We start from the raw sequence: 27,229 nt of genomic DNA, 5'->3' as shown, positions 1-27,229 counted from the left end.
AGATTAAAAAATTATCTTACATCTTATACCCTGATGGTTAGGCTTAGGCAGGCCTAGGAGTTATTGTTACTGGTACAAGACAAAACACTTCATCACCATACATTGTTTTTTTTCTGCCTCTTGCATTCACTCTTTTTGATCCTGTGGAACAATGGGTAGTGGAAAGAAGCTGAAAGCTGACCTGGCAGCCATAGTAATACTCTACTGCTGTAGAAAGTCAAATAAGACAATAAATGAGGAACTTAACATCAGCAGAATGCTGGACGAAGCATTTTCACGATGCAGGCACTTTAGGTCATGCACAGTTCTAGTACTCATTTTGCCAAGCAACTTTGGGTTTGTTTCCTTCAATTGCCATGATGTTATATGAGGATCCTGTCACAACCTGAAGGCGGCTTAAGAATTAATTACTTGCCTACCCAGAGGAGCCTACAAGCTCGGAACAAAAGAAGGAAATCATTAAAAAAATTCAGACAAGCTTGAAGCATGGGAAAGATTTTTTAAATATTTAATATCAATATTTTCAACCATGAACTGAAATACACACTCAAAACTAAACACACAACAGCATGGGCACAGAAATAAATTACCTATTCTAACTTATACCAACAATGCAACCCATACTAGAGACAATAGAGAGGAACACAGCAAAAGTAATCAGAAAGGCATCAGAAAGGCTGAAAGGATCCCTGGATAGAGTCATTAGCACAGCTATATCAGGGGAAGGCAGCAAGGTGGTTCAGAAGATCCCAAGGCTGAGGAAGTCTCCGGGTGAACTGCCACAGAAGGAATGGTAAGCCATCACATTAGGAAGAGGGGTAGGGGCAGGGTACCAATAGAATGGTGATGTAGCAAGAGTGGTTCAGGTCATGTTGATGGCCAAGTCCAGCAATGAGGGTTGGAGAATTGAACAGGTGACAGGGTAGTGGAAGGAGGGAATGAGGTGATGGGAAGGGGTAATGACCAGGTGGTTATTCCGGACAAGGAGTGGCAACTGGGCAGTTGTTTCAGGCAAGACGGTGGAAAGGAGGAATGACAACTGTCAGGCTGTTACAGTCCTTTCCTACTTGCCATTGCATGAGCCTTACAATGTGGGAAGAAACTAAATGTGGCCTTATAGGACAATTTTTTTTCTGGTTTGGATTTTGAAGGTGCCCACATCATGAAAATGTTTTGTTCCACATTCCACCAGTTGTCTTGAAACATCAATTTCCTCATTTACTTCTCTATTTGACTTTTCACAATGGTAGAATATTGCTATGGCTGCTAGATCATCTTATTTCAACTCTTTTTCACAAACTAATGTTCCACAGGATAAAAAAAAAAAAAAAAAAAAAATCAATGTATGGCAGCAAAGTGGAATCCCTTAACTCTTCAGAACAATAGCCTGCAGATAAATGAATCATCAGTGACTCATGCCACTGGAGTCCACTTTCCCCCTACCTGACCCAAGGTTGCCAAGACTTATTACCAGATTGGAGGGATGCTATGATGGCCTATATGAAGCTGGCAGTATTTCTTGGCAGAGTAGGGTTCATGCCAAGACTTTCTGCTAGTACATACATACATACATATAGATAGTTAGATTGATAGCTAAATAGAAAGATAGATAAATTATTAAAAAAAATAAGAATCAACATGTCAGACAAATTACGTTACTGAATATCCTGTGTTTGTTCTCTTTGAACAATTTCCAGCTATTAGTATTGTCTGTTTTTTATTAACATCTATTGACATCTATTGACAAAATAGGTATACTTTTCTTCTTTTGGGATTAAATGTGCAACATGAAAAAAGTTTGTCTTTAAATTTTCTTCATATGTGGAAGTCTTGATATATATATCAGTAAGGATTTCTATAATATGAGTCATAGGGATAACTATCATCACAAACCTGGGAAGTGAACCTAAATGGCATATTTCTTCCCACGAGGATATGGGGTTCTCTCCAATGTCTAGTTCTTCTAAACAGTCAAATACACCACATGGAATGGGTCCCAGAACATCAAGCTTATTGAAAGCCACCTGGAATAAGAAATTAATATTCAATAACTTTAATTGGACAACATATTTCATTATAAGATATGATGCAATGCAATTTTCTTTCAGCTACATCAGAATTTACAATAACAGATTACCAAAAGTGACGGCATCATTATATTTAAGGTTCACCAGCCCACCCAGATGTCCATTAGACCTTCTATGGTCTAATGGTTAGAAGCCTCCTAACATGACTTCCAGGCAGTTCAATACCAAAACAAGTTCTCAGCTTCTTGAAGCTTTAATTCTGTTATTATTATAGTTTCTTATATCCCAACTGTCCACTTTTTGTGATCTTCCTCTTGGACATTTCTTCCTTGGTGTCCATTCAAATATGTGTTTTACTACCTAACTGTCACATATTCTTTTCATTTGACCAAACCACCACAACTGATTCTTTTATGGTGGTTATATCAGATTCAATATCAAAGACTTTTTTAATATTTACACATCTGATGTATTTGCTCCTTGTCATGCCCATTACCAGCTAAGGTACTTGTATTCCACAGGCCTGCAGCTTATGTGATGAAGATCCATGTTTCCCTTGCATTAAGGAGCATGGGCTTCTAGATGTAATGGTGGCACACTGCTACACTGCTGCATCATGCTGGATGTCAGGACAAAACACACACACTCACACAGTTTTATATGCAGCAACACACCACTGCATGTGAGGACAAAACACACACTCACAGTTCTAAATGCAGCAGCACAGCACCACTGCACCACTGCATTATGCAGGATGAGGACACAACACACACTCACAGTTCTAAGTGCAGCAGCACAGCACCACTGCACCACTGCATTATGCAGGATGTGAGGACACAAAACACACACACACACACACAATTCTAGGCCTTGCAGCCAGAACAAATAAGCATTTTTCAGTGTTTTCAATATCCCAAGTTTAGCAATCCTCAAGTTTAGCACTATGCCTTTGGAAGAAACCAAATGCAAAACTCAAGATGGGACTGCATGTATCTGCCAACAGGAATGTGGATGCAAAAAATGTTTTACCTGTAAATTCCTCAGTTCAGGAAACATAGTACAGCATGTCAAAAGGTCCATCCATGAATAAACTAACATGTTGTTCAAGACTAGGTGAACAACATGATTCAGGCTCTTCTTCAGTTCTTCAGGATGATCAGGAATGCACAACATGTTACCACTGTAAAAAAAAAAAAAAAAAGAAGAAGAAAAAATATACATGCAAGTATAGTTATGAGAAAATCAAGTCCTACTAGAATTGCTTGGGACTTCATGATCCTCATGGCTAAACTAACAGTGCTGTATATCTTGATTGCTCCACTACAGATTTAATCTACAGCCACTCCCTCTCAAACTTATGTTAAGATTAATTTCTCATTATTCCAGGGTCCAAGGCATTAAACAGGGGTAGTAGTATCTTCCCCTATACATAAATCTTTGCCAATAATGATCACACACTATTCAGATATAGTGTTGCCAGATGGAGAACCCAATTTATCGAGAGCACAAATATTGTTCAAATTTCGTGGATTCTTCTGTTGCCAACTAAATAAGTGAACATAAAATAAAATTTACTAAAAGTGTATAACTGGCCCAAAAACCAAGGCAATGCATTTCTATATTTATCTTTACACGGTATATATATATATATATATATATATATATATATATATATATATATATATATATATATATATATATATATATATATATATATATATATATATACCACTCTGCTGATGCCTTCCTGAAGAAGAGAGACAAGCTACCACCACATGCTTTCTCATGTGCACCATACATGTTGGTTAATTCAGCTTTGTTTATAAGCAATGAAGAACCTCGGAAGAATCACGATGCTGTATTGAACAACCACTGACTTCTCTCTTGCTCTTCATGTTCATATTTTGTAATAGTCAAATGGACTTTTCCTCTTGGGCTTAACCCCAGTAGACCCAAGTAGAGGGAAATCAGACTTGCTGGAGAACAGTAAAATAAAATAGCTTGGGGTACAATAAAGCTATAAATCTAACATGGTCAGTAGCCTTATGAAGCTAAGAGTTGGGCTCAGGGAGCAGTCTGAGACAAGAATGAACAGAATTACTGATTGGTTAGTGCCTAAGAGACCAAGACAAATCAGGTCTCATTAGTGATAAGCTTGATGTCACTACATTACCAGAGATTTCAAATAAAAGCTGGCTGTACACTGCCTATCTGGTTCATAAAATGAAAGTTTTTCCATGCTAGTTACAATTCCATTTTGTAAATAATACCACAATGGACAAATTGCATATTACAATAAACCTCACTAAATGAAGATAAACTGTATATATTACGGATTTTGCTTCCTAACTCTCAAAGCGTTGTATGAGAAGTCAGTTTTACTTGTTAGCCCATGAAGTTGATCACCTACATTCATCTTCCAGTATATATTAGTATTCTAGAAATTTTTGAGAAAAGTGTAATTTGTAAGATGTTAAATATGGTAGTTATCTTAATTTTTTTCTCATGCTCCACAATTTAGACAAATGCTTTTCCTTTGAATCATGATGTGGTGTCTTGAAAGTTTAGACTTTTGTAATATAAATTATTGTCTTCTAGAATTCAAACCATTAGAATTTCTGGGCCATGGGGATTTAAATTAATTAACTTTTACTTTATAGGATTAAAATAATGTTCTTTTTACCTAACATTTAAGAAACGAAGACGGGGCAGCTGTCGAGCGATATCTGCAACTGCAATCCATGAGGAGAGAAGAGAATTTGAAACATCAACTGAATGCAACCTGGGAAGAATAGTCGTCAAGTCTGCTTCATCAGTTCCCCAGATCATCCATCCAGTAAGCCCTGCTGTTCCAAGCTCTTCTAATATGCTAGAATAAAGAAACAATATATCAGTCTTTCTATTTCAGTCACTAAAGAAACTCCTTTTAATTCTCTCCTCCATTTCTTTGTGAGTCTTACTGGAGAGGCGGACTAGAAAACTACATACATGTTCCATTCCTAACAAGGCAATAAAGGATAGAGAAGTGAGACAAATACAGAAGTTGGTACTTGTCCATTACTACATTGCTCTTTTTATAACATATAGTGGAACCCTGGTTCTTGAACTTAATTTGTTCCTGAATGCCATTCGAAATCCAAAATGTTTGGAAACAAACTATTTTCCCTGTAGTCACTGTAAAATGGATTAATCCGTTTCTGGACACCAGTCCACCCTGTCTTAGTGGGTTATGATAGATGCTCCCAGAGCCAAGATAGCCACTCCACAAAATTTCCAGCTCAGAAATTATTTATCAGGAAAGGATGTACTGAATGAACTTAGTGACACAGAACTTATCAGAAGATATTGTTTAGACCATGCAGGTATTCTTTTTGTCACTGATGAAGTGAGGGAAGCCTTACAGAATGACACAGAAAAGAGCAACCCATTTATTGCCAAACTGAAGGTGATCATAACACTTAGACACCTTGCTGCTGAGGAAAGCTATTGGAAAAATACAGTTGTTGATTAGTGATGGGATTGTGTGTCACTAAGAGAGCCACAGGTGGCTTGGGATTATTCCTGAGCGCTGAAAACTATTTGTTTACATCAAGGCTCTTCAATGGGATCACATTTAACTTATAACAAAGACTGAATTACTGTCTTACCCACTGTGCCTCTCCTCCAAATACAAAAAAATAAAGGAAATATTTATAGAAACTATAAATTACAAATAAACTGCAGCTTTTGCTTTGTCTTTCAGCATTTGAAATAAAGTAACTTTGTTCGAAAACTGAATAATGGTACAGCAGCCGAAGCAATTATGAGTTCAAAAGTTTGTTCAAAAAATGATTTTTTAAAAAAGGGAGGCATTCAGTAACTGAGGTTCCACTGTAGTTAGGTTTTTTTAAGAGACTTAGTAACAGTCTCATTACTTTTTAAGGCAAAGGATCTAGTAACTTACATTACTTTCTTACTATATTACTTCACTGTCTGCTACATTTTGCTATAAGTACTTAATTTCAAAATCTCAAATGTGTAGATACTTCTCAGCACCATCACATGTCAGTACTGCATACCTATCGGCCACTGGAATACAGTCTGGTCATTGAAAACACAAGGGGATGGTTCCATTAACAACCCATATTAGTTATAAAGAAAGTAATGACAGAAAATTACTATGGTTCCAACCTGGCTGAGACAGACCCCGCAAAATTATAATAAAATATTTCCAAACTATCTTCAATACTCATATGCATGTAATGTAAAAAATACACAATTCACAAAACACCAAAAAGACTAATGAATAAAAACTGATTCAGTACAGAAACAATCATTAAAAAACCATGCTGAACCACTGTTTATACACACAGTTCATGACATTTTACTATTTTTATCATCTCATATCATCTACATATATTCAAAACTATCCAGTCTCTATATCTTCTCCAGTTGGGATTCACACATTCACTATATAAAACTGTATTTGGATGCAAAGTTATGGCCTTCATCACTAAATGCAAATGACAAACAATAGTTTTCTAATGGTGTAAGCATGGATGACCTCACAGCAGCAGGTTGTGAAAGAGAACTGCATTGTTGCCAAATATGCAGGCACAGGTTAATCACTAAATTGGCACCACTTTTTTTTCACTTTTCAAGATCCCAAGCTAGGTATTTCTTGGAAAAAGTCTTTAAAATTTCTTCAATTTTCTTTCCTGACAATCATCAGGTCCCACTATCATTTTGGGAGCCCTTGTACTTCCAATCACTGCACAATATTTACAAGTCAGAATGAAAACTGAAGATAAGGAACTCTGTCAAAGGATGGTACACAACTCTTATGATATCTCCCTTGAGATGTCTAGTTAAGTAGTTATGAAATCTATTGATGTATTGTTATATACTCCCAAGTTTTTGACACTGGTTAGTGAAAATATTTCTATTAAATACATTCAGCTATACTATACAAATGAGCTAATATGGTTCACCTCAATCATGAATTTGCCTCTAATTTAATAATGACCTAATTTATTTTTTTCACAATATTCTTTATGCATAAGGAAATGCAAAAAAGCCTTTTTAAAAACATCAAATTCATAACAAAAACTTTAAGGAACCTGTAAGGCACACATCATATTTCACTGCAAATATCATATTTCACTTGACGTCAAGAAATACAGAAAGGACATCTTACCTTTGTTTCCTTCCAACTTTATCCATGCCCACCACTTCCACAAATCTTGCATTAATTTCCCTCTGTAACTGTTCCATTACCTGTGGGAAGAAATGTAAATCAAAATTTCAAAAATATATTCTTTTCCAAATAATCAAGAATAATGGCCAGATTATCAATCTACCTCTTTCCCTTTCCTCGGAAAATCTTCTAGAGAAGACTCTTTATGCTAAGGCATTAGCAGACACTCTCCTCTGTTTCTCCATGCAAGAGGGTACCTATTCATTACTGTGTTGGTACTCATGCAAATCACACAAACTTTGAAAACTAGAGAATTTATGCATTTTACATTTATTGAAATGATAGAAAATACTGTGATTCATATTCATATAAACAATATGGGATATGGTGATATACACTAGGTTTAGCAGAAAATACCAGACGAGTCCTGTTAGTAGCCACGGGGAAATTTTCAAGTGAAGCCCACCAACCTTCAGTTTCACAGCAGCCTCATCAGTATGAAGCAGTACATTCATTTTACCTAGGTAGAGTTGGCTGTGAAGATGAGTAAGGAAGAGCTGCAGTACATTGCTCCCTGGCTATGAGATTGGGATATGTTCTTAGAAATACAACAGTAAAGCCACTCCATCATAATGAGGTTGGTGGGGGAAGTGTTCCTGCCAGCCATCACCAACCGGGGTTTATCTGGCCATCATTTCAAAACAACCTAAGAAACAAACATTTACACAATGCAAACTTATATTCTGAAAATGAAATAGAAAGCCACTAAATAACGGGTGTGCGAAAAGAAACAAAAAAAAACTCTACAACTAACAGCTGAGCTGAAGGATGATGAGGCTCCTATTACTGTCATTGGTGGGGAAGGGAGGGCAGGGGACCCAAGGCTGGCTAGTGGCAGCCTTGTCTGGGACAAGTGAGCAATTCTGTAACACAATGAAAAGTAATATTTTGTGCAAAGTATGATTTTTCATATGACACCTAGAAAGTCTTAGCTATTAGATTCTACAACCAATTACTAATACAATAACATGGGAGAACTATGTAATTAAGCATGAAATAAGCGAAGAAGTTGGTGAAGAGGCGATGCTGGGCTTCTCTTCGTGAAGGAGAACCATCAGTTCGTTTTTCTGCCACTCAACCTCTTCAAGCATTGCTCAAGGAGTCTCCTTGTGACTGATAATACATGAAGAGTGGTTTTGAGATTGGAAGAGGGAACAGGCTATTTGATAATTTGGCCATTAATTGTTTCCTTGCACAAAATTATGTATTCATCAATTCCCTATTAACCACAGATATTATAATCAGGTCACTGCTAATGCATGAGTTCAGTTTTGCTAACAGGCCATACTAAATATAATTCATGTTAGTTATGATGAAAGTAATGATGGAAAAAAAAAAAATAGACTGTCCTTTTCCACTGAGGGACAATAGAAATAGGAGTGCAAATGAGGTATGTGAGTGTATGGTGCTTTGTCTGGGCCACCCCATGTGGAATTGCTGCCCTGTTATATAAATTTATGCATACACACTAATAGTTTATATCCAACTTACACCTCACCTCAGATTCAACAGTTGCATCATCCTGGTACCTTCCTCGTATTGCCTTTTCAAAGGTTATTCCTGTGTTCACTTTAGCTGGACGAACAAAAGATCCTGAAGTTGGGTATCTGGAACCAAAATAAAGCATCATATTCCCATCTGATGTGCACTTAGAAATCATGTTTCATTACAGATTAAAATATTTCATATTTCTCAATAGTTTTCATTGATTATAAAAATCTATTTTATTTCTTGCACCATTCATCTATCTATCTATCAATCTTTCCAATGCTTCAGTTTCTCCTAGAGCATCCCCAAAGAGGAGTAGGTATGGCAGAAAAGCTTCCACTTCTCCCTATCCAAATAATCCTTGCTTGTTGAAGTGCTTGGCCTCTAGTGTCACCTCTTTCACACATGTACTCCTTTACTCTATCCTTCCATCTTACTCTCCTAATGTCACTTTCAGCTTTGCTCATACACATTTTTTACAAACTCTTCACTCTTCATTCACTCAAAATGGCTATAGCATGACTTGTGTTTCTTTTCAGTCATTCCACCACCCCAAAATTTATGTTTGCACTGGCACTCATACCACTTTCATTGCTCTCATTCTTCCATCTTGTCATTCCACATACCCTCTATCAAACGACTCTTTTATTTAGTGCACACTCTTGATTGTAATACCCTATTCCATATCTAGGTCCCTGATCTATATATAAATGTTGGCTGGAAAATACTGCTCCTTAAACCTTTCTTAATATCCATTGACACATTTTGCCCTTTCATGGCTTGTAGCTGGAATCATGACTTACTTGTATGTATTGATTAGGGTAAAAGGATGACCATGTTAAAGAGTGAAATAAGTATATCATTAAAGATTTGTTTACAGTAGTTTATAAACTTTTCTCATTGTTCAGCATCCCAGTATAATTAGAATTACTGTTGTTAAAGGGCTGTATTGCTACTAAGGGTGTAGGAATCAGGGAACAGTCTGAACCACTGTATTTAGTTTCAACCGACGTTACGTACAGCTGTGTGTATTAAATCAGTCACTCTGCCCCCATTCATTGGCCAGACTTGAGGTGTGAGTCAGCAATCACCACCCAACCCATGGTAGGTAGCCATGCCTGTCCTTAGCAGTGTGAGGGTTGATGTCCATGTTTGTCTGGAGACCAAGGATTTATTTTGCTATATTGCTACCCCACTTTCAAGTCTAGTTGCCTCAGTAAAAGTTCAAGTGTCTACTATCATGCTATTACCTTGCAGTTACCTTTCTATAATCTTGCAACTATCATGTTACTACTACTACAGAATAAATCAAGATAAAAAAGCAGTCATATTTTGTGTATGTCCTTGGGTGGAGGAGGTACATGACTCTTGCAAGTGATCTTATGACAGACCTACCTTTCAAATCCCTATCTGTTGTCTCTTTATCTATCTCATCATCTTAAGCAAGCACTGTTCACAGATACTTAAACTCATGCACCTCCTCCATTCTCTCTCCTCACCTCACACCTTCTTACAGTTGGCACACTCATTCTATAAGGTATACTACAATCACACACATCCCTACTCTCTCCTCAAACACCAGGTGGTGTAAGGTCATCCGGCAGGACATTTGCTCTCCAACTACCATGCCCTTTAGATTCAGATTAGGGGTACATGGGAAATTATGTGAGCTACACATACTCAAGTGAGGCAACATGAATAACAAAAACTTACTCTTTTTCAGGGTCCTATTGTGGGGTCTGAGTATGTTAATGTGTTTCCTCAGAGAACAGTGTTTTCGGTAGTGTGTCTTTAGGTAGGTAGAATGTGAATTTAGCATCCTAACTCAGGATCCCTTGTCCTTGTCCCTTTTGTCCATATGTAATTCATTTTTTGCACCTTGAATTAAACAATACATGGGATAACATTACTTTTTTATTGTTTGTCTCCCCACTCTTCCACTCCACCTTGTCCAGGAATCTTGACCAGCAGAACTGCCTCAGACAGCAAAGACTGTTACACTACCACTTCTGTTACCACTCTAGTCACTATATCACTGAGTACATTAAACATCTTTGCACTTAATTTTTCCTCAAGTGTCATCCTAGCAATACATAAGACATGCAGTGATTTTCTTGCTTTCATACCTGGTTTGGAAATACTTTATGTTGTTGTGGGATCCATCATGTCTACCACGAGAAGCATCATCCCAGTCAATGCCGTACCACGTGCCCTGAGCCGGGGGCAGCTCTCCAATCCAATGAATTGTTCCTCGATGGCCATCACATTCGACCCGTCTCCCAATACCCACATTAGACTCCATCATCTAAGAAAATACAAAAGGATATGTTCAATACATGTATAAATCTACATATGTATACAGGGTGTCCCATGAAGGAAGTCACATACTCACAGAAATGAAAGGTCAAGTCATTCTACCCTGGAAATATTCTATGGTCAAGTAATTTCAATGTCATGGTTTAGAATTAACAAGATATTAAAATATGAACACACTAGGAGCTGGCAAGAGGGGGGAAGGAAGCAGGGGCTGCAATGGTGCACATGGCCATCTTGAGGATGTTACTTTTCATTTGCTCTTGGATACGTAATTTCTCTAAGATGTTGATGTAATTACATGTCAAGATTTTCATAAATAAAAATATAATTAAATTCAAGAATATTGTGTATCACTGTAGTAATCGATTGCTAAAACATAAACTCCAAATGGTAACAGTGATCAGCTGGATGTTGCAGGATGGGACTATGTAGCCACTTGCTACTGATAAGGGCTCATTTTTAAATGTCCTTTAACAATGGCATTAAAAGCATATAACCACAGAATATTTCCAACTTATGATTTCTGAGACAGGCTGGTCTGTGAGGAACCCGATCTTGTAGATGAATAAAAGCACCAATGTAACTACATAAAACATCTTTATTTCCAACGTTTTGGCACAGAGACTGATAATGGCATAGTCTCTGTGCCAAAATGTCGGAAATAAAAATGTTTTATGTAGCTACACTGGTGCTTTTATTCATTTCCAACTTAGAATGACTTGACCTTTCTTTTCTATAAGTATGTAATTTTCTTAATAAGGCACCCTGTATATACATGCATACATTAATGAAAACATCTATATACTAAACCTAACATCAACAACGTTGATGCATTACATTAAGATGCATGATGTGCTTAATTATCAAAGAAAATAAACAATTTGGAGAACTTTGTATTTTTTCATTGATATATTTTCCATATCGAAACAATTTTTTTTATATAATTCAACCCAACAATCATTATAACTACATAGAAAATATATAAATACAACAACAAAAGGTATCATTGCGATATATCACATATAATATTCTATAAGATGCTAATTTTAAACTTTTTACATGGATCAACACACATACTGAATAAAAAAAAAAAGTAAACAATTTTCTTTGATGACAGCTTTATTTTATCTATTTTATCTATCTATTATTATTATTTTATTTTATTTTATTTATTTTTCATTTTGATTTATTATTTTTATTTTTTTAATTTTTTATTTATTTTTTTTTTCTCTCGCTGTCAGACAGAATAAGATGGTTTGTTTCATCTCAAGAGACTGTTATTGTCAGATGCAAACACTTTACACTGTAGCTGCTCCATTACCTAATGTCAGAACCAAGTTCTATCCACATTTAGTTATCATTAATATGGTACCACAGAATAACAAAATAAGGAAGACTCAGATGTGGGTAAAAATTATGATCTTATATATATATATATATATATATATATATATATATAAACTGTCCGTATTCTGGAAACATTAAGCTTCTATAGTACAACATGATCTTGTTTTGGTTCTTGATGTCAGATGTGAGCTGCATACTGGATTGTGCCTACAGATGCGATGAGACTCCACCCCTTGACATACCAGGAAAACACCTATAAACACTCCTCCAAATCTGCACCATATATCTGCAGATATACTATAGAAACTTTGTCTCTAGAATGCAACACAGAAGAGTTATGAAGGAAACCATCTAAATAAATGTCAAACCTACAGACCTAGACCAGGCCTTGCAGCTCACTATCTACTATAAGAGTATGAAAACATCACACCTCCTCATCAAGAATTGCCACAAACAGACACCAATACCTCTACATGAAGACCACATCTTCTATAAGCACACCTGCACTGTTGAGGACTGTGGGCATCAAACCTACATTGAGATGATAATGACTACACTGCTGAGGCACCACACATACTATCTGCAGAATGGAGCAATTAAAAATCACTACAACACACAACACCAGTGATGCACCTCAGTTTAGATAAACAAGAATTTTTAGATAGAGAACAAGACCCATGTTGACTAATGTTCCTGGAAACCTTATACATAGCAAATTTAGAACCATCCATCAATACACAAGCTCAGGATCAGCCAATCTTGCCAAGCTTGAAAAACCAGGTGCAGAAAAAACACCAAGCTGCCTCCTAGCACTGTGGCTAACAACACCAACCAATCACAAGCCAGCACCTGCACATATTAGGAGGCACAGACACACTCAGCCCCAATCTACCTGAAGATGTTTCCTGGGCTGGAACAAAACATCACAAACAACAAATCATCTTTTAAAAAGCTTCTCAGACCCCTTGCCACTCAAAAGAAAGAATTACTTAGAGTCTTAGACTAATAGAAGGACTTCAGCGGAAACTGAATTATGGAGAAATTGCCACAGCCTTTAATATCATCTGCCTAAAAGAGAATATATATATATATATATATATATATATATATATATATATATATATATATATATATATATATATATATATATATATATATATATATATATATATATATATATATATATATATATATATATATATATATATACAAATTCATGATTTTTCCCAAGAAGTGAATATAATTTTTTTTCTTTGTGGTGCTGGTATGCCTGATTTCTACTAAGCTTAGTAAACTGTATATCCAAAAATCAGGCTCTCTACACACTACCAACTTCCCACTGAGAAATATCATGTTCTTGCAAATGTAGAAAACAAAACCATCTATAATATAATTACTGTTATTCAGATGCACTATTTTGTGTGTGCATATGTTGCATTCTTTTAAAAGAGACATTTTTGGATTTAACAAGGAATTAGTGAATCACAAATCTTGAATGCTACAAAATTTCAATATCCTTCTAACAAGTTTCTGTGAGGTGATAAGAGAAGAGGGTATGGCATATATTCCTTTACTGACTTTACTTTACTTTAGCTGAATAATGTATTACCTTCTCTTGCAAGTCCAAATCTAACTGGTCCTCGAGCTGTTGGCAAATCAACAATTGTTCCTCTCTGGGTGACAAGGATGATTCCCTCCTTCACAAGCTGTGCACCAACCTTACGCACTGATGGCATTAAATCTCTCCATGCTTTAGGAGAAAGTGCTCGTGCAACCTGCAAACATCAGGAAATGCTATGATCAAATGTAAATAAACAAACCATGTCCATATAAAACTTTCAAAAGAAAAGCACATGCTACCTAATTTATAATCAATGAAACCCACCTCTGAGGGACAAATTGTCTTCTTGAAGCCTCTGACTGTAACTAATTCAATGATCTTTGCTCGAATCAAAGCATCAAATCTTTTTGAAAGCCTTTGTTGTCTCTCAGTCAGTGATTCTTGAATTGTTTCATGAGTATCTGTCTTGATTCCAGCTGATTTAGGTGCTGACACCGATGGAACTGAGAAAGGACTACTAGAATTGAAGGAAGTGGAATATGAGGCATCAGTGTTTGTTGTTGTAGAGGATGAGTATACAGTGCCAGAGATACTGTCAATTATGCTATTACTGTATGAAGGAAGGGCATTACTATTTACTTCATTATCAGTAAATGGTGTGATTGTATTGTCTTCTAGTGAAAGAATAGCTTCCGTGGGAACTGGGCTGGCTGAAGAAAGAGTACTTGGTGTTGAAATACAAGTAGAAGCAGGTCTTACAAAGGTCTGAGAAGCTATGATAATATTACATGCAGAGGTATGAGAACCAGGCAAGGTGTATGGTACGGTTCTTCCAAGTATGCAGGAATCTCTAGCCCCAGTCACAGCAACTGATGTAGAAACAGTCACAGTTTCAACTGCTGACACTCCTGGAGGTACTTCTAATAGGGGACTTGTTTCTCCTGCAGTCTGAAACTCGACAGCTCTCACTTGTTGTGGCTGACACAGATGCTGAAAAAAAATAAAACAATTAATTAAACATATATACATATACACAGTTAGATTGCCACTATTGCACAATATTCTAAAGTGAATCACATCTAAGATGGGGAGCCACTTTGCCTCCAACTCATATTGTAACAAAAGCACTCAAAAAACCCTAATGCAGGGATGGGCTACAACAAGCTGTAGAGAAGTCCTAAATGTGGGGCAGGGTAACAATACTGCAAGGGGTCAGGCAGCCACAAAGCAGCAAGTATATACAGGATATAAATCAAGGGGTATATATATTTTTCTTCTTCTTTTCTCTGGATTTTCACACATTCATTATTTGCTTTAAATATATTATTTCATAAGCTGGACCATCTTCTCCATCTTTCCCATGCCCTTTATCTAGCAGATCTTGCTAATTAGCATCTATTACTGAACTAATCTTTGTTACTGTTAATTTCTTTATTATCTGTGAGAAAGATTTGCTTATCATCTCTGAGAAATTCTTCTCACTTTTCTAGCATCCCCTTAGCATTTTCTTCTCAAAATACTTTCTAAGCTTAACAAGACCATTTTGCTATAATTATACCTTCCTATTACATTCTCTGCTTTCTATCTCTTTTCCTCAATTACTTTAAATTTTATTATAGCATGATAACTCTTAATCCACAGAAACTCCAACTCGATATCTAAAGTTTAGCTTCTTTACTAAATAGTAGATCAGGTCTAGATAATCTCACTTCAGCTCAAAATTTTAAGGTTTCCCTTATCCATTAAGTAAATAAGCTATCCATAATCAGTTTCATCAAAGTGCCTCCCCAAGACTGCCTCCTTTGATGTACCACTTCTCCCAACACATTTCATTACTGATGAAATCTACCATCATTACAATGTTATCATTCTTCTAACAACTTTTTGAAACACTTATAGGTGTTAACTATAATAAAAATAAAAAAAGATAGAAAAAACAGATTTTTTCTTATTTGAACTAAGCTAACACAATAAAGGAAAGTAACTAAATTACTGAATGACTGGCCAACTAGCTCAGTTGGTGGTAGGCCCAGGCCTCACTACCCACCAGCCCATTATCAAAGTGTTGTATGTGTTTGATACAGGAAAGGTATGCTCCACCACTAGGTGGGGTCCAGGGGAGAGGGAGGACGTTGGGTAAGGTTGAAAGAGCATTATGTAAGCAATTTTTTACTATAATGCCAAAGTATTAGCGCCAATATAAGGAAAATAATCTAACATATATAACATTTGACCTAAATATAAAGATTAACAGTTGTTTGTCCAACAAACACAACAGCAACCAACGTCTCTCTCACACACACAAACACACACACACACACTTACAGCCACCTGGACAAGCGAAACACCTCTCTAGCTGTTGCTTTTGTGGACTTCAAAAAAGCCTTTGATCTTGTGGATCACACTGTTGTCATCAGCAAGGCAGTAAGTCTGGGTCTCCCTCCTAATCTGATAGCGTGGCTAGCCGACTTCCTCACAGGGAGATGTCAGGCCGTTCGCTATCAGGGCTCTGTCTCTAATTTCCAACAGCTGACATGTGGGGTCCCCCAGGGGACCAAGATGGGTCCTCTATGCTTCCTCCTCCTCATCAATGACGCCCTCACTGACACCCCCCATCGCTGGAAGTATGTGGACGACTGCACCGTGGGCGTCCCAGTTTCCACCAAGAATCCGGACTACTTGCCACTGCAAGCAATTCTGGAGCGACTGCAGACGTGGACGGAGGAGAGCAGGATAACCATCAACCACAGCAAAACTGTGGTGATGCATTTCTGTACCTCCTCTGTACCAGTGCCCCCTCCCCAGCTCACAGTGGGCCCTCACCCCCTCCAGGTGGTCCACTGTGCCAAGCTTCTCGGAGTCACGGTGGACAACCAGCTGACCTGGAAGCAGCATGTTGCCAGCACCGTAAGATCAGCTACCTACAGGCTGTACATGCTGCGCAGACTCAGGTACGCCTCATGTACGCCTCCCCAGCGTGGTCCTCCTCCCTCACACACACTCAACAGCTACAGCTAGAGAGTGTGCAGAAAAGGGCGTGCAGGGTCATTCTTGGCCCTGCATACACCACCTACGAAGAAGCCCTGACCACCCTGAGTCTGTCCAGAATATCCACCAGGCACCGAGAGGCTCTGGAGAAGTTTGGAAGGGGACTACTGCATCATCCACGTCTCAGAAACATGCTGCCGCCTGACGCGCCTTGCCCGGTCCGTGCCACCAGACACCACAACAAAATAACGCCCCTGAAGGCGCCGCGCATGGACCGGTACAGACTCAGTGCGATTCCCACCATGGTGCGAGCCATCAATCAATAGTATTTCCCTCCTAGATTAGACTTACCTTTAGGATTAATGTTAAGTTTTTCCCCACCCCCTATGTACATTTTCAGTTTGTCAACTACCTAAATAATAAACCGTTTATTATTATTATTATTATTATTACACACACACACACACACACACGTGCAAACACACACACACATGCACACACACACACACACACACACACACACACACACAAGCCAAAGCAGAAAAATGCAGATTTAAATGGAAAACATTGGAGTGGTATCACAGATGAAGATGAGACAGCTACCTCGTGGTGAAAAAATGCAAACTGCAATCTTGATATGGTAACAAAATGCATTCATAGCATGGAAAATTTTTCCATGCTCCTGCAATCCATTGAAATTTATCCTGCAATCCAAAGTCTGAGAAATACTGCTCTAAGCATTAGCCTTGGATGGCATATATACATACTACTAAATAATTTCTTTCTTCTTCTCTTTCTCTTGTTTCTGATCTTGTTGTTGTCAGTCCCCTTCTATACCTAACTATATCTACTATTATATCCTTCTTCACCAAGATCGCTCTCCCTCCTTTCTTTTCTGTTTTATTTCTCTTCCATGGATCATATTTGCCTCCACTGCATCACACGACTTAGTTTCAACCATTTCAACCAGGCCCATAATGTGAGGTTTCTTCTCTTAAATAATCATTTAAATGTCACCACTGATATGATACCATTCACATTTGCATATGTTATCCTCCAATTTTCAACTCCTGCCTTTACCTCCTCTGTTTTTCTCTGCATGTATGTAGGCAAACTTGAGTTATAAAAAAGATGGACCTGTGGCACCTCTCTTTTTCCACTTAACCTTCCACCTCTTCTGATCCCTGCTAAATTCTATATGAAGGGTAGTGGTGGGTACTATGACCACTGAGATAGTGATGGTAGTAATTATTGTGCCAACTGTAACAATGCAGCTGCTATGATGAAGATACTACTATATGTGATGGTGATAGTAGTGAAGATGGTGGTTAGTGATGGAAACAGAGAGGATAAGTTCAAACATCTTAAGCTGTATTTAAATTGGTAAAAGAACATTTAAACATGTATTTAAATTGGTAAAAGAATTAAAGAAAGCATAAACTTATTTTCAGAGAAGAAGTTACAACATGTTCAGATGATTACAAGTTAGAGTTAGATTTAAAATGAAGATAAGCAAAAATTGGCTCACAAGTTGAGTTGTACATGAATGGAACAAACTAATGTCTGTGGTCAATCCAGAGATATTGGATAAATTGGTTAAATTTCAGGATAATGATAACCAATAGTAAATTTTAAGTGCTCAGGAGCTACCTTGTGTAGGCTAACTGCTTACTTTCTTATGTTCCTACAATCTTATGTTCAATGGTAATAACCCATGACATTTGTTACTTTCTTCAATATAACCAAACAATGAAAGGTTACCATCTACAATATTGGAAAACCTTTCACAATTTCTTACCTTATCTGGAAGTAAGGTTCCTGCTGAAGTGAGTCTCTTCACAGTCTCCTCACAATCACAATCTCCTTGCTTTCTCTTCATTTAGATGAAATCTGATACAAAGAACAAGTGAAAGTGGGAAAAAAATGCAAGTTCTACAAACTAAAGAGTGATCATATGCTGCAGCTACAAAGGTAATGACCAAAGACACAACTATGACCTAAAACTAACTTTTTTATTATTTTTTTGTTATCAAAACACTGACCATATATATGTATGTATAGTATCACTAAAGGAGTGGTAAAAATATATGCTAAATTTATACAAGTGCACCCGCCTAACATTTTTGAAGAAAACTACATTTTTCTGATAGATTTTGCTGTGCTTTGAATGAATCTAATACCCATTTCTATCATAAATAACTTTTTATACACCTCCACACACACACACACACACACACACACAAACCATTGATTTGCAATGAAAACAAGCACAGATTCATCCAAAAAGCACCAAAATCTACCAGAAAAATGTAGTTTTGTCCTCATGTATGACAATGAAAAAACAGAGTTCAACTAAACCTAACTAAACCTAACTTAACCAAACCTAACCTAATCAAACCTAACTAAACCTAACCTAAAAGATTTACCGCCCCTTCCTCCCCTTCTTTACCCCTCTTCATTCCTCTTCCTCCTAACCCTGCCTGCAGAGTGCAGACCATCATGGCGCAAGGTAACGTAGCGTTCAGGGAGGAAACGATAAATTTGATAAAAATTAATATCTCAGGAACAAATAATTTGGGACAGTAAAGATATACAAAACTTATGTAATAACACCAAATATTCTATAGTTATTGCAGGTGAGGCTGGTCTGGATGACACACCAACAGAGAAAGTGACAGGTTCACTCAATGTTCTTGTTACTTCCTCAAATTCTTAATCAAGAGATACTTTCAACAATATTAACGTTGAGAGAAGGAAAAGTACCAAGGGAATGGAAAAGAGCTAACATAGTCCAAATATACAAAGGGGGAATAAAATGGAATCATTAAATTACAGACTAGTGCCACCTAACCAAACCTAACCTACTGTAACTTAACCAAACCTAACAACCCAGCCTAACCTAACCTAACCTAACGTAACCTAATCTAACCCGGCCTAACCTCACTTAGGCTAATATGTAGATTACACCCGGGTCTTAATGTTATTATTTTTTACCTCTCCACTGTTTCCTTAGGTTAAAACTAGTAAGGAAGTAACAAAGAAATGTTGTGCAAACCCTTAATTTTGTCTTTTTCAATTACCTAAATGCACGATACCTGTCACATACTGTAGCTAACACGACACTGGGCTAGCCAGTTGCCTGAGACATGTGTCTTATGAAGGACAGGAATGTGTGTTCATGTGTCCATGCACATTATGTCACAGGGTGCAGACTCAGCATAATTTCATTTTCATAGGTTCATTTGTCTTGCGTTAGCCAATCAGCAATCATTAACGGTAAATTTTGAATTAGAAGTGGTCAACAGGTGGAGGCAGGGCAGTCTTGCATTTGTTTTTCATTGAAGATGGCATGTGGCTCTTATTCTCTGACCTTTGAAGAGGTTGTACAGAAATTCAAAGGTAAAGATGCTCAGTGTTTAGGTTAGGTTTGGTTTGGTTAGATTAGGTGTGGTTAAGTTTGGTTAAGTTAGGTTAGGTTCGGTCAGATTAGATGTGGTTTGTAAGCAATGAATGGTTGTTACAACGGAGTGTGACGGGGCAGGTAGGATAGGGTGGGGCAGTGCGCACTGCATACCAGCTGGGCCAGGAGGATTGTGGCTGTGGTTGAGGCAGGCAGGAGGTTGCACCCAGTCAGCGACTGCATACCTCACTTTGATTTATACATTTTTTACTGCAGAGAACAAGTTAAGTTTGTTTTCCCTTAATATTTGATGCCTTTTTTTTCAAATGATAGTTTATTTTCAGTGCAAACCCTGGAAATAAGGGCTTTCTTTACATTCGTTACTGTGATGCTAAATTTAAGAAAACATTGTTTCCTAGGGGTCTGCACAGAGAAAAAAAAAAAAACTTTTGAAAGAAGCATCATATTTTGAAGAGATAAGGGTAAATTTATAGTTTAAGCCAATGTCCCCAATCTCTACCCACGGCCCCCCAATCTCTCAAGCAAGCTTGGGGGCCTGTGGGGAACCTAACCTAACCTAACCTAACCTAACCTGCCCGCGCAGCTTATGGGTACTTATAGAGACTTCCTATTGGTGCAACTCGTGGTGTTAAGTGGTGGTAGCATGTGATTGGCCCGAGGAATTATAGACACAGTGATCCTATCCAGCAGCTACCCACAATTCAAAGCATTAAACAACTGAAGTTCAGGCAACAATACACCATTTATGTTTACCTGTGGACTTAGAAAAAGTTGAGAGCGCTGTGCATTCCCAGGCCTATTGTGGCGTTATTATTAATTTCCGACAAGTAGTGTAATCATTAGAAATGATGTGAATAGTGAGAAGAACAAAATGAGGTAGGTTATTACCACGTAGTGTGTAATGGCTTAAACTATAATAAAACCGAGATAAGAATTGAGCTTGTTCCAAAAAATAGACCTGGTATTTTTTTACAAGACCAAACTATATTTCATGTACAAACTTTTTTTTTTTTGACAATTTTGAGCTAACACATCGGAAATACTTCTTTTTTCCTCTTCTCCCCTCATCCCCCTATGATCTCGGGAACTCAACGGGAAGTGGGTTTTATGGGTGGGAAACACGAACCGAACAGAACCTAACCTAACCTGATCTCGCAAACTACACACATTTCACATTAAAAAAAAAATATTAGTGCTTACCTTAGACCTGATTAGACCACAACGGTGGCCATCGTTACGGGTCACGAGAAGGCGGCGGCAATATTTGTAAACAGCAGATGAGTATTATCTAACAAAAAAATTCCCTATTTCACGGAAACTTAATTTACGACGAAAACTTCAATAAAGTAAGTTTCTTAGTATCCATAAAGGTAAGCAAAAACAATACTCCTAAATGTGTAGAGCGCTATGGTCCTCTCCTAAAATTAAATAATAAAAAAAAAAGCATCGACCGGGAGCAGCTATTCTGCACATTAACTTTTTTTTTTTTTTTCCATCCGACATAGTGACAGTCGATTTTCTTTATATTCACCAATCATTCTAGCTTACATTTCTCACTTCCACACTCCTACATATATAGGAAGTACCCTTTACCTACCAGCAGCCAGCAGCACCTTTTGGCGTGTATTTATCCTTATTGTTAGGGTTTTCAGAAGCCCGTGCAGGCTGCGGTGACACAGCCACCAGTGGCATGTGTTTGTTTACATTTACAAAACTTAAGCGACGACCCTCCCTGCTGCGGAATGCGAACGAAATTGTAAAATGCACTGCAATGCACCTGTTACTATAACAACGAAATCCTGTATAAACAATTGATCCAAATTAATTAGGAGTGTATTATTGAATATATGAGCGCATTATGAACTGCATTGTCGTAGTCCTTATGTTGACTAATTAACTCTCTCTACACACACACACACACACACACACACTATTACTATTATTATTATTATTATTATTATTATTATTATTATTATTATTATTATTATTATTATCACACACACACACACACTGCATCAGCATCTGTACATTGAAAGACAGGGCAACACACACACACACACACACACACACACACACACAGAAATACTAAGAATACAGTAAAATCCCTCTTATCCGGCATCAATGGGACCGCCGACATGCCGGATACTTGAATATTCCCGGATACTTGAATAGAAGTGAAATTATGTCCACAATCACCACCCTACACTCACGCACCTTACCATAACAAAGATCAGCTGATCTTAATCAGCAGCTGATCTGATAAGCTGCTTAAGTGTAAGCACAACACGCTTCCTCTTTTCTACAACTTTAGGCATGATAAAGCGTCAGGCGATAAACAGTGCACACGCGGGACTGAGTCACTGAGTAAACACAGTGCAGTGGGCCGCGGGTGGCGCGAAGCAGTGCGCTCTGGTGGCGAGGGGACAAAGTGTGCCTCGCGCGGGAATTTTAATCGATTTTATGAGTACACATTGATTTTTTATTGATTTTAAGGCTCGGGGAAAAATGTGTCGGATACTTGAAGCTGCCAGATACTCAAATGCCGGATGAGAGGGATTTTACTGTACATAAAGGCAAGGAATGAATATGGTATAATAAGAGAAGAAGAAAGAAATTTTGAAAGTGACATAGTAAGAGAATGCAAGAAAGAGCCCAAGCTCTTCTACAGATATGTAAATGGAAAAATGAAATAAGGATGACATAAGTTAAAAAGAGAAGGAAGAATTTATGAGACTACTGAGATGAGTTAAATAATGAATGAGATTTTTCAATCTGTGTTTACAAAGGAAATCGATTTTGTGGCACTGAAAGTGGTATCTCAGAATGAGAGAATACAGGAGATAAAGGTAAAGAGAAAAGAAATCAAGAAGCTACTGGAAGAGCTGGATGTTAAGAAAGCTATGGGACCTGATCAAATAAATGGATGGATATTAAAAGAATGCAGAGAACAAATGGAGGAACCCATATGGGATATAATTAACAGCTCATTGAGAGTACCAAAGGAATGGAAAAGAGCTAACAGTCCTAATATACAAAGAGGGAAATAAAATGGAACCATTAAATTACAGACCAGTGTCACTAACAAATATTGTAAGCAAGCTTTGTGAAATAGTAATTAAACATAGATGGGTGCAATATTTAAAAGATGACAAGATAATTACAGAAAAGCAATTTGGATTCAGGAAAGGGAGATCTTGTGTCACAAATCTACTGAGCTTTTATATGAGTGTAATAGGTAGAGTGCAGGAAATGGACAGATGGGTTGATGCAATATACCTGGATCTCAAAAAAGCATCTGATAAAGTTCCCCACAAAAGCCTTATGTGGAAGTCTGAGAATGAAAGAGGACTAAAGAGAGTAACATTGAGATGGATGGAGGATGTAGGGGAACAGCTGACTGGGTGACCAGAAGACAACCGTAGGTGAATCACACACACACACACACACACACACACACACACACACACACACACACACACACACACACACACACTGCATCACCATCTGTACAATTAAAGACTGGGCAAAACACACACACTGGATCACTATGAGTACAATGAAAGACCAGACAAGACACACACACTGCATCACTATCTGTACAATGAAAGACTGGGCAAGAAACACACACAGCATCACTATATGTACAATGAAAGATGGGGCAAGACACACACAAATGTACACTGCATCACCATCTGTACAATGAAAGACAGGACAAGCTGAGACAGTACATATTAGCCTCTCACAAATACCTATAACCAAGCCTGAGCCATACTGCCACCATGTCTTAAGATGCATGCAGTGTGTCTCCTGTAAGTGTAATCACTGTTCTGGGAGACACTCACAGGTACACTGAAGGCTGTTGAGAATGTCATTGTATTTACATTTAACTTGGTTTTATATATTTAACCTAACTGATGGTGTACTCTTTTTCACTACTCTATTTCACTCTCCCTCTCTCTCTCACATAAATACATGTTCACATTATAAACTTGCCCAAAAGAACGTAAATTTTAAACCATCACAAAACAAAACTAACCAATATTTTCCCTTCCCCTCACACACCCACTCTCACTCTCACTCACTCACCCACTCACTCAGTCACACACAGACACAAATTTTAAACCTTTACAAAACTAAAGTTAATCTTCCCCTTCTCCTCTCGCTTGTTCATGCTCAGTCCTACTTTCACAGAAAAGCAAACAAGAAAACACAAATTTTAATCTTTACAAAACCAAAACCCATATTTTTTTTCTCTCTCACTCTCACTCACAGAATTTAATCTTTACAAAACCAAAACCCATATTTTTTTTTCTCTCCCACTCTCACTCACAAAAAACATACAAACTTATACCAACACAAACCAAAAACCCTATAATTACTTCTCTCTCACTCACTCATACACCCTCATTCTCTCACTCCCTCACACATTCTCACTCACTTCCACACACACACACACACACACACACACACACTAAAAAATACTTGTATCATCATGAACAAAACCCAGTCTTTTCTCCCACATCCATCCTCTTTCTCACCCACTCTTATTTTTTCACTCACACAAAAGGACACACAAAATTTGCACCATAACAAAATCTCTCTCTCTCTCTCTCTCAATCTTTTTTTCCCTTTCCTTCCAAGTCAGACTCTCTTATTCACACACACACACACACACACACACACACACTCAGCGTGGTGTAGTGGTTAACATGCTCGGCTCACAACCAAGAAGGCCCGGGTTCAAATCCTGGGTGCAGTGAGGCAAATGGGCAAGCCTCTTAATGTGTAGCTCCTGTTCACCTAGTAGCAAGTAGGTAAGGGATGTAACCCAAGGGATTGTGACCTCACTGTGTGGTGTGTAAGTGGTCTCAGTCCTACCCAAAGATTGGTCACTATGAGCTTTGAGCTCTTTCCGTAGGGTAATGGCTGGCTGGGTGACCAGCAGATGACCGTAGGTGAATCACACACACACACACACTCTATCACTCTCCTAATGCCTCTCTTTCTCACACACAAAAGAACACATCAACTTAAACCATAACAAAAGCAAATCCTATTCTTCCCCTCTTTCCCATTCTTTCTCCCTCTCACTCACTCATTCTGACTCTCCCAATCTTTCTCTCTCTCACTCATTCTGATTCTCACTCATGCACACAAAACACAAAGGCACACAAAATTTTAACTTTTTACAAAAGTGAAAAACAAATCCTTTATCTCACTCTCATTCACTCAAACACACACATTCTCACTTCTCACTCACAGGAAAAACACACACACATAAACTATCATTTTCTTTCTCTCACACACACACACACACACACACACACACATACACACACACACATATTTACTCCTTCCCACTCCTTTCAAACCTTTACAAATCAAAACTCTGTCCCTCACTCGCACTCCCACACTCTCCCTCCAAGATTAAATTAGGTTAAGCTAGGTTAGGTAGTCTGTCATGGCACCCACACAGCTCTCTTCTACTGAAAGATCATAACTCACACTGCAACCCAACCAGCCACAGCACTACACTCACCAATGACACCACCATGTCTGCTGGTAGAGGCAAGAGTGATAGTTGGGAGAGGTCAAGTGCTGAAGGGAGTTATATGTCTAGTTCTCAATTGTTTTTCATCCTTATTTTTGGGAAGAAGGGGGAAGAAGCAAGAGGTGGGAGAGTTTGTGAGAGCTGTGAGAGCATAAGTGTTTGTTTGTCTATTTTTTTTAGGTTATTTTTGTTGTGAGAGGCAAGAGGGAGAACAGAGAGAGCTTGAAGAATGCATTATTGGTATTTCTTATAGCTTGTACAGTTTTTTTTTTATTTTTCTATATTTTAAATTTTTAGGTTATGTAACTAACAGTATTTTTGTGTTCTATTGTTGGGAGAGATGAGTAAGAGGTGGGAGACACCCTGCCCCCTTTTTCTCTCCTTTTCATACTCTCTCTCTCTCTCTCTCTCCTCCACACACTCACCCATATGTAATATTTCCAACACAGGTTCAATTTTCTTTCACTGGGCAGCTTGACAAGGTTCATTTTGGCTTCCACATAACCTTCTCTTAACAGCTGGCGGACCTGCCGACAGTGGTGATAGAGTATGTTGGAGTTCTGCAGCAACATTTGGATGACTTGCCACAGTGGGCGTGTCAGAATCTTCATGTGGCAGCCATTACCAGCAACAAGTGAGAGACAGTGGGTACTCAGTCACCAAGTCTAGCTATATAATCCCTGGTGGAAGCAGCTACAAAACTCCTGGGAGGGACCATATACAATCTTCCAGGCTCTCTCTGATGTCACTTACAAGATTGGCCCTGGTGCATGGGAGAGAAGAACATGTGCGGTCCACGTAGATCAGCTGTGGAGATATTTATGGCCTGGGAGATTCTCTTCAGGTGAGAATGCTCCACATGAAAATGAACTAGTGGTGGGTGGAGGGACAGATTTTGAAAATGCACTCGAGTGCTGCCCAGGGAGTTCTCTTGATATGAGTGGTACACACACTGATGTGAAGATGGTGTGTGTTAGGTCACCAGCCCATTAAGCCCCCATCCACATCACAAACCAAGATGGATGTATGATTATGCCATAATTTAGGTTAAGAAAGTCAAGGATGATTGTTTTCCTAAAAAGGGAGTATAGTGTTATGAAGGTGGACATAATGTAAGTAGTGTGTGTGTGTGTGTGTGTGTGTGTGTGTGTGTGTGTGTGTGTGTGTGTGTGTGTGTGTGTGTGTGTGTGTGTGTGTGTGTGTGTGTGTGTGTGTGTGTGTGTGTTTCCCTTCCCACAAATGAGAGAGCTAAGTGTCCTACCTTGAGGAATTTGAACCTGGGACAAAGTGGGCT

General features: G+C 38.1%; 2 protein-coding genes and 1 long non-coding RNA gene across 6 annotated transcripts in view; 1 reads left to right on the top strand and 2 right to left on the bottom strand.

The window, feature by feature from the left end:
• LOC135101490 (tubulin-specific chaperone E-like) overlaps positions 1-14,188 on the bottom strand; it is a 53,755-nt gene extending 39,567 nt beyond the window's left edge. For 2 of the 3 annotated variants that reach the window (XM_064005535.1, XM_064005534.1), the window contains exons 1-7: positions 14,024-14,188; positions 10,878-11,056; positions 8,762-8,870; positions 7,204-7,283; positions 4,711-4,896; positions 3,057-3,207; positions 1,894-2,024 (exon numbers count right to left, since the gene is read on the bottom strand). In XM_064005535.1, coding sequence (XP_063861605.1) covers positions 1,894-2,024; positions 3,057-3,207; positions 4,711-4,896; positions 7,204-7,283; positions 8,762-8,870; positions 10,878-11,056 — 836 coding nt within the window. In that variant the 5' untranslated portion in view covers positions 14,024-14,188. The remainder of the gene's footprint in view (positions 1-1,893; positions 2,025-3,056; positions 3,208-4,710; positions 4,897-7,203; positions 7,284-8,761; positions 8,871-10,877; positions 11,057-14,023) is intronic. The other variant, XM_064005536.1, reaches the window with a different exon arrangement.
• A 163-nt stretch (positions 14,189-14,351) lies between these two features.
• On the bottom strand, positions 14,352-22,148 carry LOC135101493 (uncharacterized). Its single transcript, XM_064005544.1, has 4 exons — positions 21,982-22,148; positions 18,762-18,853; positions 14,764-14,965; positions 14,352-14,492 (listed from the first exon to the last, which is right to left on the bottom strand). Exons 2-4 carry the CDS (start codon positions 18,840-18,842, stop codon positions 14,407-14,409), a joined length of 369 nt encoding a protein of 122 aa, XP_063861614.1. The 5' UTR covers positions 18,843-18,853; positions 21,982-22,148; the 3' UTR covers positions 14,352-14,406.
• Positions 20,509-27,154, top strand: LOC135101494 (uncharacterized). Of its 2 annotated transcripts, none has more exons than XR_010269291.1 (2): positions 20,509-21,260; positions 26,454-27,154. It is a non-coding gene; the product is annotated as an uncharacterized LOC135101494 (long non-coding RNA). The 2 variants fall into 2 exon arrangements; XR_010269290.1 differs by lacking the exon at positions 20,509-21,260 and adding an exon at positions 21,591-21,730.
• Positions 27,155-27,229: the final 75 nt, after the last annotated feature.

Source organism: Scylla paramamosain, chromosome 6, assembly GCF_035594125.1.
Source record: "Scylla paramamosain isolate STU-SP2022 chromosome 6, ASM3559412v1, whole genome shotgun sequence".
In the NCBI taxonomy this organism is placed as follows: domain Eukaryota; kingdom Metazoa; phylum Arthropoda; class Malacostraca; order Decapoda; family Portunidae; genus Scylla; species Scylla paramamosain.
The sequence above is the reverse complement of the archived record's forward strand: the minus strand, read 5'-3'. Positions and strand labels throughout refer to the sequence as shown.

Coding starts and splice junctions, on each gene's coding strand:
- LOC135101493 (XM_064005544.1), bottom strand. CDS start 18,842: ATGAAGAGAAAGCAAGGAGATTGTGATTGTGAGGAGACTGTGAAGAGA. Junction 14,966..18,761: donor GAACCTTACTTCCAGATAAG/GTAAGAAATTGT, acceptor ATTTTTTTTCAG/CATCTGTGTCAGCCACAACA. Junction 14,493..14,763: donor TGGTTCTCATACCTCTGCAT/GTAATATTATCA, acceptor CTTCAATTCTAG/TAGTCCTTTCTCAGTTCCAT.